Source organism: Eriocheir sinensis, chromosome 32 (genome assembly GCF_024679095.1).
Source record: "Eriocheir sinensis breed Jianghai 21 chromosome 32, ASM2467909v1, whole genome shotgun sequence".
Taxonomy (NCBI): domain Eukaryota; kingdom Metazoa; phylum Arthropoda; class Malacostraca; order Decapoda; family Varunidae; genus Eriocheir; species Eriocheir sinensis.
Genome location: NC_066540.1, coordinates 15,965,209 through 15,979,233, shown reverse-complemented (window position 1 = coordinate 15,979,233; position 14,025 = coordinate 15,965,209). Strand labels below are relative to the sequence as shown.

Here is a 14,025-nt window from a genome sequence, read left to right as displayed (position 1 = left end):
AATTTTAAGCAGTAGTATCACCCGTCAGCCACTCATTAGGGCCAGGTATAGACAAAAGACTTAATATCTGTACGCGTGTCTAAGGAATAGAAAAAAAGTGACTCATAGTACGACAGCCACCTCAAATCTCTGCTTTGTCCTATCACGAATATTAATAAATGTCCATCAAACCATAATCATGCCCGGGACAAGTCTTCTAGCCCTGGAAGCGGTGCCAGGCTGTTGTGGCGTGCCGCGAGGGCTACGACCCTCCGACTTCTCCCTCGTTCATAATGAAAACATTCCTTTATATTGAACTAGGTTAACAATGCTAAAATATTTTATGATAATGCTGCAGAGAAAATTATCATCACTATCGTATCAGCATCAATTTAAGTTTGAATTAGAACTTTTTTCCTCGTCACAGTAACCAAATGAGTAATGAGCCAAAACTACTTACTAGTGTCACAACAAATGTACAACAAATGTTCGTGGAAGTCACTCAGAATATCAGCATTATTCCTCGTAAGAGTCAGCAAATCACTAAATGTATGTGTGTGTGTGTGTGTGTGTGTGTGTGTGTGTGTGTGTGTGTGTATTTTACGTTCCGCCTTTGGCCCCGGTAGGCCTTTTTGGGGCCACGTGGTCGGCCCCAGACCATTATGGCGCAGACAAGTGGCGCCATCTTTGCCTGGCTGCCCCCGAAACTCATCTTCGATCCTCTTTTAGTGAGCATCCAGTGTCTGGGACAGCACACAAGCTAGTCTCTCTGGAGTATTCTGCGGAAATTTTCTCCCGACAATTTTCTCCTCGAGTCTGGTCACTGGGAGGACTGTTGCATTCTGGGAAATATCAGCTGAAAAGAAGCAAAACAAACAATGGATCCAGACGTTGCAGCATGTGTTTTGTGGTGTTTTCTAAAGAAAAAGAAAGAGATGAAAAGAAAGCGCCTGTGGACTCTTGAATGGTTGACTCGTAGGCAAAGGGAGAGTGTGCGTTACAGGTTGCTACGAGAACTTAGCAGTGAAGACCCAGACGCGATGAGGCAGTGGCTACGCTGGACAAGACTCGGTTCCAAGACCTACTCAGTCCGGTTACATCAGTTATACAGAAGCAGGACACGCATGCGGTGGTCTGTGACACACAGAGCTGGGCACGATAACAGAAAACCTTATTCCCGATAACCGATGACTGATAATGAAAAACCTTATCGGTGATAACCGATATTCGTTAACTGGAAACACAAATATAATACCGATATAAATCCACTACTCCGATACTAGTTTGCGATAAGTCCGATAGGCGAAAACGATATACTATATTGATATTTCAAATAGAAAAACAAAGATGAATTCAGATTTTCATTAGATGTATTTTAGAAAACTTACAAAACCTGAAAACCATACGTTAACACGTAGCTATGGACGGCACTATTAGAAACGCCTGAACCGGTGTTGTGTTATTTGGCGTCCCCACCGTCAACGCTTTTGTTTACAAACACTGGTCTCTCGTGAACTGCGCATGCTCAGACCAAACCTGTACAGTCTCACAAAGCTTTTTAACCGTAATTAAGAGTTGCTGGAAGGCTGAATCAGACAAACAGTACCACTACCACCATCCTCGCTGTTTCTAGAACGACACTCTGTACGAGTTGTATTTATATGTACAGAGTGTCGTTCTAGAAACAGCGAGGATGGTGGTACTATGATTCAGCCTTCCAGCAACTCCTGATTAAAAGCTTTGTACTGGGCTACGCTTACTGGTCTGAACATGCGCAGTTCACGAGAGGCCATTGTTTGTAAACAAAAGCTGGCGCTTTTGACGATGGGACACCAAATAACACAACACCGGATACCTTCAATACCATGGCATGCTCACAAACGAATATGGAATATCAAATTTGAGGCAGTGAATAGTAATTTTGGGGGCAAAGTTAAATGATTTTTCTTTTTGATATATTGATTTTTGAGTCTTACAAAAAAATAAGCTAGTGTTTTAATGTTGATGATCTAAGTATGACATCTCTTCACCGAAGATATTTCATACCCCGAAGTTTTTTCATACAACACCGGGCGCCCGGGTCACGCATGCGCAGTAGGGAGGAGACAACGTTTTTTTTTTTTTCTGAGGCGGAAAAAAGTAGCGATTATCGCTAGTTTGGTTACAGAAGTAACGAAGATACCGATATATATTTAAATAAGTAGCGGATGGCCGATAACCCGATTTTGTTATCAGCGAAAAAGTATCGCGATAACTTATTGCGATAACGCCCAGCTATGGTGACACACTCTTCTTCTTCTTGTGACCACAACTTGCCGACCTCGGAAGAAAAAAACGACTTGGTAATGGCCGAGACTCTAGTAGAATTTTGCCGAGTTTACCGTAAGATTCTGCCGACTTTGAATCGCGACAGAAAACTCCAGAGAAACTAGCTTGTGTGACCGTGACCGCGCCACTCGGCAATGAGTGAAAAATTGCCATCTTGTTTGTATCGGCGGGCGGGTCGCAAATCTGCCGTACTCCTAGACGCCGCGCCAGCACTCTGAGCACTCATCCACCACCTCCCCAAATAGTTCCATGTTTACCTTTACTCCACTATTGGGAAACATCATGGAGCACAGAGATGTTTTTCTCGAGCAGTCTGTCAGCTACTGTCCTGTTGATGACTCCTGTAGAGAAAGCGATCTGAAAGCGGACTTGGTCGCGAAAAGGAAAAACAGCCTGACCTACACCAGCGTGCTCTGTATGAAAGCTCATAAAATTACCCTCCGCTGTTATTTGAACATTCTTGCCCACGCCTCGTTGCTGAGTGGCTTTTGGAGAGTAGAGGTTTGAGAAAAGATAGTCACAGTCAGGGATATGTAGACTGTCAAACTTATCCTCGTGCGTGAATCCCTCCGGCCTGAGCAGCGCCTCCAGCACCCTCTGTTCACATATGTAATTCCTGTTAACCTTCCCGTGGAGCTCGGTGTCGAGGCTCTGCACGTACTGCCAGAAGTTTTTCTTTACATCACGTGGCGTTGAGGTGCATTGCGTGAAGGGGATGGCATGGAAGCCAAGGGGAAGGTTCTTATAGCTCTTCATGAGTCGACGGGAATCGACGGGGTGTCTTGTGGAGAGGCTGTAGACGTCTCTTTCCCTACCCCCTTCGCGCGCCACCTCCATCATGGACACGTTCAAGGCAGCAGTGAAGCAGGCGTTGAGGGTGGCGCCAATGGCACGAGCCTTGGCAGCGATCTTCTCCACTGTCTGCTTGTCGAGGAGCAAAGTCTCCAAATACGTCGTAGTTGGGTTTGCTTCGTTCGGGACACCATAAGCTTCCATGAGCAGAGGAAGATGTTTACTCGCTAGATGTTTCCTGATGGCCGACATAAGCCTCTCAGGATCCCTTTCCAGTTCCTCCCTAATCCTGTTTTCCTCTTCTCTGGCCTCCACGCCGTCACGGAGCTCCCCGACAGGCCTGGTGTCCACGGGTGATCCCTCGAGGAGGCTGTCGATGATGCGGGACAGCAGCTCCGACATCAGCATTACGACTAATCCGTCATTAGCAGCATGGTGGACGGACATCAGGAGGTGACACTGATGAGGATATGCTGCCTTCACTTCAGGGAGAGGACAGGGAGCATCTGGAGGGCATGGCATGAGCCGAGCATTCCACAGCGGCCCATTGTAGAGGTCAAATTTTACTTTATGCAGTTCATATCGTTCGTGCTCCAAGTCCGTATTGTTCACCACCTGAAAGACAAAAGCGGCGATGTGTGGTGACTGACTACAAGGATGACATGTAGCACTCAAAACTTTGCTTATTAGCAAGGTAAGACCATGGAGTTATGCCACTCTGTAACCACGTATATCTCTAATAGTGCTGTACCTGAAAATCTAGTTTTTGTCGCGGCATGTCGGCGACCCACAGCTGCCCGTCCCGCTGCCGGAAGCAAAGTCTGAGTGACTCAATCTTGCTGTTGGAAGAAAGTGAAAATGAGAAAAGTCTCACATGTGGTCACTCTTGAACAGCATAATTACATCCATACGAAGCATAGCTTATCCACCAAGGCATTATACAGTAGTACCTGTGTACGCCCCTGCCCCCACTGCACTTACCCGTAAAGGTGGACGAGCGCCTCCTCCATCAGGTCAGGGGTGATGGGCGCCTTGGAGTTGAAGGTGAGGATGGTGCTCTGACACATGCCGCGCTCCATGCTCACCGCCATGGCCTGTGTCCTATCGTCCGCGGGAAACCTCCACTTGAGACCCTCCTCTCTGCGGGAAGGAAAAGTAATGATAAGGAGCATCACCTACCTGTCATCCATTAACCGTAACCTAGCACACGGCAGGAATAAATGATGTGACAAGCGATGTAAACGATGCTCCCTATGAAAGTCCCGCCTGCATCACCAAAATGATGATGCCATTGTCCACCACTGCTCCTCAAGACGACTGAACTGCTTCCTAATGATATACAAATGTCTCCTCCGCCTTAAATTGACAAATAATCAGAGCCCCCGGATATGGTTTTGTGTGTGTCCAGTGGGGTACGTTAATTACAGTAATACCAACTGGGATTACCTTGTGGATGATCTTCAATCGGAACATTTGATTGAGGAAGTGCTAGATATATTTTTTCAACATAACAAGGAGTAATAACATTTTAAACTTCATGCTTTCCAACGATGATGACAGTTGGTGATTACGAAATCTGGGGGAAATTAGGTAATAGCTATCATAGCTGTCACTTAATACGGAAAACAATTACTTAACTTTTGGCCACTCATCTATACCTTCTTGTACAGAAGTGATTAGCGAGCTTTTTTCTCATTCATTTTTGCCCATGAGGTGCTTTACTGTAAAAAAAGTTTACTAATATGCGTGTGCCCAAATGTAGAACAGAAAACTTTGTGGAAGTGAGACCACATCTGTCCGGATTTATCTGGATGGAGTTCATGGGGAAGTCAGGTTGGAACTGGTCCTGAGGGGCAGGGAGCCTTGATGAGAGAATGAACATAATGGGCGGGGAAGCTGAATTGGGAGTGTGAGGTCACCAGCCAAGTTAAGGTCAGAAGACTAAGATTAGTATGACGAAACATCAATTGAAGACCTGTGCACGGAATTCATAATCCAGAATAAGTCGGCTCAACAGTTTATTCCATTTAGGCTGGTGAGATCGGGAAATGCAGAGCCAAGATGGATGACAAACTCGGGTATACAGCAAACTGGTTTAAAACGCTTAAGTGCACTTGGCCTAATAAGATTGTGCTTACGTTAGTGGCGTCCCGCGTGGATCAGTCTCGGGTCCATTTTCCGGTCAATCTTAAAACCAGTCCGTAAAATTATGTTTGTCAAGGGTCGTCCTGAAATGCGTGTGCAGGACGCGACGTAACGCCCCTAACCCCTTCCTCTTGCCTCCACCAGCATCGGGCAGCAGCTGTCAATTCCGGGGGTGCATATTCACGAGAAATAGCACAGATTTTCAGCCCAGGCCGCGCTCCTCTTTGATTCACCGGCTGGCTCTCAAGTTCCGCCCACCTCCTCTGCGCCTCTGCCTCTGCCTCGCTGTCAGTGTCACACACACACACACACACACACACACACACACACTCTCTCTCTCTCTCTCTCTCTCTCTCTCTCTCTCTCTCTCTCTCTCTCTCTCTCTCTCTCTCTCTCTCTCTCTCTCTCTCTCTCTCTCTCTCTCTCTCTCTCTCTCTCTCTCTCTCTCTCTCTCTCTCTCTCTCTGTCTGTCTGTCTGTCTGTCTGTCTGTCTGTCTGTCTGTCTGTCTGTCTGTCTGTCTGTCTGTGTGTGTGTGTGTGTGTGTGTGTGTGTGTGTGTGTGTGTGTGTGTGTGTGTGTGTGTGTGTGTGTGTGTGTGTGAGAGAGAGAGAGAGAGAGAGAGAGAGAGAGAGAGAGAGAGAGAGAGAGAGAGAGAGAGAGAGGCAGAGGCAGAGGCAGAGGCGCAGAGGAGGTGGGCGGAGCTTGAGAGCCAGCCGGCGAATCAGAGAGGAGCGCGGCGCGGGGCTGAAAATCTGTGCTACTTCTCGTGAATATGCGTCCGGGGGCGGCTACAAAAATTTTAGGCTTGCCACCCGTCCCTTAAAATTCAGATTCGTTCCGTATTGGAGAGTGAGATGCTCCGTATTCTTCTGAGCTCAAGGTGGAAACCCTAGTCAGCACCTGCCGTGCCCCCGCGTCCAGGAGAGGCACAGCGTCGTTTTCTCTCTAGTATACATGACTGTCGCTCTCGATCGTTACTTGTATATATAAGCATCTGTAGCCGCTGTCTGCGGCATCTGCGATCGGGGCTGGGTTATGCACGGACGAATATATTTGTAATTGTAATGCCATATTTGTTGTAATAAGGTGTACTGAATTCCATATATGTGGTAATAAGAATAGGTGTACTGGAGTGCATTATGTTTTCATGTATAGAAATAGTGTAAAGTAATGCAATGTACTGCATTGTAGGGTGCAGTAGTGAAGTTAGAGGAGTGCGGTGGTGCGAGGCGGTTTGGAGTGGTGAAACGTGTTGACGAAGCATGAGGGGATGGCGGGTCGCGAAAAGGTCAGGGGTCAGTGTTTGGTGTTTATGCTATGAAAGGTACATGCAAGATGGATGATAAATGTTATGATAATGTAACGAAGTATTATGGCCGTTATGTCACTGCAAGGCGATGTAATGTAGTGTGATAGTAGTAACGGGGGGGAATAGTAATCGGGTGTAGCGCGAAGCGGTGTACCCACAGCCAGTGTTTACACAACAGAGTGCTGGTCGTAACATTGGGGTATAAAAAGGACAGTGATGAATGTTGATGGGCGAGGTGACAATGTGGTGTATGCGCACGTAGGGATAGTAGAGCGAAGCGGTGGTGGGCCCAGATGTTTACGGCCAAAGTGTCGAGGCAGCAGTAAGGTGGAGAAAAAGACATGGGCGAGATGAGTGAAGATGCTGACTCGGGGCTCCGGAGGTCCCTCTGGCTGGGTTGAGAAGAAGAGGAAAGCTTGCAGTGGCGAAGTGAAGAGCTATATCCTCGCAGGGCTAGTATGGTTAAGAAGGGACAACCATAAGTGATCGGTAGACCCCGAAACATTACACTGAATCTACGAGTGCAAAGAAACCGGTAGGGGGTACCCCGACTGTACCCGCAATGCGTCTGTATTATTAGTGTACTATTTGCCATGCTCATTGTACTGGTGATCTAAGTATCTCACAAGACTGCAGATTATAACATGCTAGGTTAATGACGAGTTGTAGGCGTTTACTCAGCCACGATATGTGTGAAGATAAGGTTTATTGTGACTTTAATTGTAACGTTCACATCATCTTGCAGGTTTAACTATACATACAATAAGTATGTGATTTGAGTTCGACGCAGTAGCATCAGTCACTTTGGCACTTACTTAACTAGCGCTGGTCATCGTGCTTACATCATCCATGGGCGTCCAGAGGAGGGCAGGGAAGGGACTTTGTCCCCTTGGAAATCTATCATACTCCCGTTCACTCTTTCGTTTGCAAGTTTTGACACCGCTTTCAAAACCTCAGGAGAACACCCGGAGAAGCAGGTACTGGGAAACTGTGTACGCCTTTTTTTTTTTTTTTTTTTTTTTTATACAGCACCAATAGGCTTTAAGGGAGTGATGGTCGCCCCGAGCCCGTCTTGGCGCAGGCAAGTGTTTATAGTGGCGCCATCTATTCTTGGCTCATGCTGTCCCCCGGAGCTCATTATTGATTTCCCTTGAATAGTTCCTCTAGAGTTCGGCTTGATGGGTGGTCTTTAGGACACCACTTGTGGGTAGTTAGGCCACGCGGCGATGACTGAAAAATCCCAGGTGGTAACGGCGGATTCCAACCCGCGTCATCCAGGACGCGGTGGAACGTGGCACTGGCACACTAACCACTCAGCCACCGCCTACTCCTTGTGGTTCACCAAGGAAGATATGAATTTTAATGTATTTACGTATAGAACGTAAAGCATGCTGGCCCTGCCGCTCTTGAAAATATTCGTGCGGACGCCCCTGTGAGATAATTCATATTTCACCGATCTGACACCAAAGATACCACGATATGTCGCAGCGGCCCTAGCAACGCTCCAGCACGAGGACTCACCCTGCTGGCCTGCTGGATGTGGACGTGGCCGAGTGGGGGAATCGTTCCCGCCGTTCCACGTTGGTGCCGATGGTGGACGACCCGGTGGTGGTGGTGGTGATGTTGGCCTTAGTGGAGGCTGCGGCCCACGCCCGGCACGCCCTGGACGCCGCTGAGCGAATCATGGTCTGCATAGGAGAGAACGATAAGAATGAAATCATTGTGCTACAGACTGATTCCCGATATCTCGGAAAGCCAAGACCCCTCCTCGTGGTGAAACAATTGTTTTGATCAACAGCAGATGTTGAACAAACTAAGTGCTGGAGGTGGGCGGTACCGCCGATTAATCGGAGGTTTGAGGAAAAATAACCCAGTGTGATAGCCAAGGGGCTATCACACTGGGCTATTTTTCCTCCAATCTCCGATTAATCGGCGATACCGCCCACCTCCAGCACTTTTTCCGCCGACTGTTGGAACAAATTTGCAGCCCGTAGCTTTCGGGAAGGAATTCCGTTTGCTGGAGGAAAATTCGAAGTCAACTGACATTCTATGTAAATTGTTGAGAAAACAAATTAGTTTGGCATAGTGATTTTATTTATTGCATAACTTGCAGTAGAATATGGATTATGAAGAAAAAAAAAGAAATCGAAACAAAACTTTATAATAAAACAACATAAGTTGTCAGTTGACCTCTTAACAATAAACAACCCCAAACTGTAATCTTCTTGCCAACCACGGCCGCCTCCACACACGTCTCTTTTTCTTGGCTTTAAACTCATTGCAGTGAAGAAGTAAAGGTGCTGCGGCGACAATTTTCGAATAGAAGTCCGTCGTCCTGAAGTGGTCGGCCATTGTTGCTTGAGCTGGAGATAAACGTAAATAAACGTGTGTGCTAGGTGTCGGCGGTACCGGCTGAAATCGGAGGTTGGAGGTAGGATGTCGGAGGGAAAATAGCCCAGTGTGACACCCCCTCCAGTCAGGACCCAAACTCGATACTTTGTACAGTATGAATCTGCAATCTATGCTCCATCCCTCTTTGAAAGCTCCTCAGTAAGAAAGATTGCCTAAGCCGCTCTAGCTCAGCCCTTGAAGTAAAGGTAAAGTTGGGGGCATACGCTGTAGCAGCGCGTGACCTCGGTGCTCATCTCCGTAGCATTGGCCCTTGAGCCTGTGGTGGGAGGGAGCCCATTACCCCGGGACACAGGGCCAGTGTGACATCCGGGTTACCACAGTTTACCTTCCCCAGGTTTCCCCAGGTATCCATTTATCGACCAGCCCGAAAGGGAAGTTGAACAGCTGGGTGAGCTGCACGCCGACTGCCTGGGCCGGGATTCGAACCCGGGCCCGCTGAGTAATAGCCAGGCACGCTGACCACTAGACAACGAAGGCGCCCTTAGATCCCATCAAATGCATCGTTACCAATTATGTCTCATCGACAGTGATCATCTACTTCACGTGGCCGTCTGGCCAACCTCTCATAAATATTTGTCATTGACCTAAATATGAAGTGCATTATCAGTTACTACAACCAGAGGAGGATCGCTATTGCCTCTTGTGGTCATAGGGATAAGCATACTACAAAATATATGGAACAGCAACGACGAGCATCAGAAGAGTTCTCTGCAGATTCTGATAATATTGCTACGCACAAGCAATTTGTAAGGGCACATACCACTCCTCCCCTTGTTCCCTTGTCAAGTATGGCGTGGTGGATGAGCGGATCCACATCAGTCCTCACCTTGTCCCTCTGTCAAGTATGGCATAGTGGATGAGCGGGTCGACGCCTGTTTCACGTCTCTTCACCTTGAGGCCTCTCTGAAACACTCGGGCCCTCGCCCTTCCACGCATTTAATGCAACTGGGGTTACGAGTCGCCTTCCTGCCGTCCCACTGCAGAGAATTCCCGTGTCTACTCGCTCCAAGTCGTTTGTTCAGGCTGGCTGGTCATTCCAGGATCCACTGCGGCAACGTACCATCGCTACATCCTTCGAGTAGCTGCTGCGAGGCGCTGCGTCCCGTTTTGTGTCACTGGAGTACATGAAGACCAGTGACGGGGGCCGCGCTGTAGTGTCCCGAGTTCTTTGTTACTGGCTGTGAACTCTGTTTTCATATGAACTCGAAGTATCAGTAAAACTTCAGCTCATTGTTTGTGGTATTTTGCCTCAGCCAACAGTTCCCAACACTATACAGACCAGACGTTCATGGAATCCTTGAGAACGCCTATGACTGCGCCTCCTCGCCGCCTTTACACTACTACATGTCAACAACAATACTCCAATACGCTTACCTCTCCTATGGCCACTCACTCTTTTCTCTTTTGAGGAAGCAGCGCTTAGCTGGCATTTAATTTTATTTTCTTTGTTGTTGCTGCTTCCTATGCTGTAAATAAAACTGCCCTAGTAAGTGAGCTTACCGAAGCTTTTCTAGCTAGAGGTGATTCAAGCCGTAAGTGACGCAGCTGTAAACAGCAGTGTCCGCATTCACTGCCGAGGGCAACACGACAAATTAAGCATTTGTATGGTGGTATCGCACGACTGATTTTTTTTATCTTGTAGATAAGGGCAACCATTGATAGGCAATAAGGACAGCTCCAGCCTGGCCGAACTTGTCAGCATTCAGCATGTGAGGGCAGACCTGGGGTCTGTAATGTCCTCCCGCCGCATGCGATAACGAGGTGCGCTATTACCCTCACTTTTGGCAAGGCCACTCACGATAGCTTACTTCCAGTGATATGTTCCTGTACCCTGTGTCTCGAGGTAATGGGTTCTTACCCACCACATGCTCCAGGGCCAATGTGACGGAGATGAGTACCGCGGTCATGCGCAGCTATAGCGTATGCCCCCAACTTCACCTTACCTTTACTCGTCCCAACTTTAATAATGTACAGCACTCAGATTTTTTGGTGTAAACATGATAGTGACCATTACAACTCTGGAATGTTGCTAGTTTGGTACAGAAAAACGTCAATTAAGCCTCGCTGGACCCCAGTTCGGCTTGACTTTGGCAGCGGCTCCAGCAAGGCCCACCAGATGGCATGTCGAGCTCATATCCATTATGCTTATTCATGATTGCTGTGCTACATTCCATTGTCCACAAATGATGCATATGGCAAAGTTGGGAGGATAGTACTATTTCTTATACCCTTTTTTACCCCTATACCCACACTTGCCCTTCTCTGCTCTCTACCTCTCCCTCCATGCTTCCATAGAAATGTCGCTAAATATTTATAAACTCAATTACTTCCTCCATCTACACTTCTCCGAACCAAATCTTACACTCTGCTCCAACACTGTATAGCTTTGCAAACTCGATAGTCTGCTCTCTTGACCTCTCAAACATTATAACCTTACCCTTGCCAAAATTTACTTTGCCTTTTCTCCTTTTAATCAGTCTGTCAGATTCATCCACAATCTTCCACTTCATCTTCACTCTGCCAACAACACTATCATCTGCAGAAAGGACCGCCACCAAACTCATTCCATTTCTTCTCCCTCTTCTGATCGAGACACTCCCCTACATGCAAGGGCACCAACGCTACACAGCTGGCACTGCTTTGGGGAGAAGGAGACTTTCTGTAGAATAAAGCCAAGCAATTACCATCTGCAGTGCATGTGGTGTGTCAGGATGAGATAGGGGAAATAATGAAAGCATGTATGAGAGTTTTGGTATGCGCGTAACAGGTTTGTGGAGTGGTTGAATAGCTGGGCGTTATCGCGACAAGTTATCGCTATACTTTATCGCTGATAACAAAATCGGGTTATCGGCCATCTGCTACTTATATATATATATATATATATATATATATATATATATATATATATATATATATATATATATATATATATATATATATATATATATATATATATATATATATATCGGTATCTTCGTTACTTTTGTAACCAAACTAGCGATAATCGCTACTTTTTTCCGCCTCAGAAAAAAAACGTTGTCTCCTCCCTACTGCGCATGCGTGGCCCGGGCGCCCGGTGTTGTATGAAAAAACTTCGGGGTATGAAATATTTTCGGTGAAGAGATTTCATGCTTAGATCATCAACATTAAAACACTAGGTTATTTTTTTTTTTATGTTAGACTCAAAAATCACTATATCGAAGAGAAAAATCATTTAACTTTGTCCAAAAAATGATTATTGACTGCCAGAAATCTGTGATCCCGTTGTAAAGAGCTCAAACAGAGATCAGCGGCTTGTGTTACCACGTGGCGGCGTGGCGCGTGGCCTCTCCAGCTGCGTGTCGAGTGACGGAGTGAGTGCCAGTGTTCCGGTTCCCAGTGCTTCAGTGCTTCTTTACTGAAGTGGCTGTTAAAGTGTTAATGGTGATACGTAAGAATAACTGAATAAGTAGTGATGGGCCAGTTCACGAGAGACCAGTGTTTGTAAACAAAAGCGCCAGCATTTGACGGTGGGGACGCCAAATAACACAACACCGGTTCAGGCTTTTCTAGTATTACCGTCCATATGTACGTTTAAACGTGTGGTTTTCAGGTTTTGTAAATTTTCGAAAATACAGATAATGAAAATTTAAATTCATCTATGTTTTTTATTAGAAATATCAATATAGTATCGTTTTCGCCTATCAGACTTATCGCTAGGTATCGGTTATCGGTTATTGCTTATATTTGTGTCTCCAGTTAACGAATATCGGTTATCACCGATAAGATTTTCCATTATCAGTTATCGGGTATCGGGAATAAGGTTTTCTGTTATCGTGCCTAGCTATGTCAGTGAATGGATTAGGCCAGGGGCGAGATCTCAAAACTCTTCCGTGATCGTAAGCCACACCTACGACCACGCAGTGCCTCCACCACAATTCTCAAAGCGCTACGTGATCGTAACTGTGCACATAAATCAAGAGGTGTCGGGGGCAGGCTTGAGTCTTACGAGGTCTCCATGATTTACATGAAATGCATTATAGTTATTGTTTCCCAACATGAAAATAGGAAGTACATGTGTTCAATAAGTTAATCTATCTATTACAGTGACCAATCAACAGCAGATATATTTGTTTAACCACTTTTGTGTGCGGTGCCATTACAAAGACAAAACTTCCCTCAACATTCTGGAGTCACACAGCTCGCCAGACTATTGCCACTGCTTCCCGTGGCTAAATGATTGTGCTCCGAGAACCCTAAATAAAGTGGGAGAGAACGGTGACAGATGAAAAAAATTAATGTTAGATTAGTCATTCAGTGATAATTATGTGGAGCAACAAACTATCAGAATATTACAGGCTTTGGCTGGAGTAGGTTGGAAGACACCCACCGAAACGGGCGCAAGCCACTCCCATATATATGGGAAATAAGGAAGGTGCTGAAGCCCTCCAATAGTATCACTTATTGTAATGAAGTGTAATTGTTATAAGTCCCAGAGAAACACAGGTAATTTACGATAATTAAAAGGATAGTTCAATCTTCGTGGGCAGAAAAATGTAGTCGGTGGTGACATCTTGTATAAGGATGAATGTACAACCCCATTACACATTGGACACTATGTTACGCTGACCGACGTGCGTGTACGTGCACGGCCAGACCACCACCGAACATAACCCCGCACTTAACAAACTTGTTTGGCAAAAAAGTTCGTTTAAGTCGAAATTCGTTTTATCGAGGTCCGTAAAAGTGAGGGTTTGCTGTAATAGTAAAAACAACAGCACTAATAATAATAATAATAATAATAATAATAATAATAATAATAATAGTAATGATATCCGATCATCTTGAAAGGCGCTGCGTGTGTCTTCCACAGCTGTGAACCCTACACTTTGGACCGGACACTTGCCCTCTCCCTGTCATTAACCCGCGAATTTTGGGAAATCAACCACTTTGGTGCTAATCGCCAGAACTCTCTTATTTCTGGGGCTACAGAAATGTTTTTGGTATCAATCGACGGCAAAATGAAAGCGCTATATTTTTTAATGAGCGACCGGGCTCAAAAACCGACTCAGAAGGGTAAA

The 14,025-nt window shown here is 46.2% G+C and overlaps 1 protein-coding gene across 4 annotated transcripts in view; it reads right to left on the bottom strand.

Annotated features, from left to right (window-relative positions):
- LOC127006268 (uncharacterized) overlaps positions 1-10,574 on the bottom strand; it is a 23,621-nt gene extending 13,047 nt beyond the window's left edge. For 2 of the 4 annotated variants that reach the window (XR_007759366.1, XM_050875908.1), the window contains exon 1: positions 10,466-10,486. Coding sequence is in view for 2 of the 4 variants with exons in the window: in XM_050875911.1 (XP_050731868.1) it covers positions 3,851-3,938; positions 4,081-4,239; positions 8,075-8,238 (411 nt within the window). In the remaining 2 variants the exon portion in view is untranslated. Of the gene's footprint in view, positions 1-3,850; positions 3,939-4,080; positions 4,240-8,074; positions 8,242-10,465 lie in introns of all 4 variants that reach the window. The other 2 variants (XM_050875911.1, XM_050875910.1) reach the window with 2 other exon arrangements.
- Positions 10,575-14,025: the final 3,451 nt, after the last annotated feature.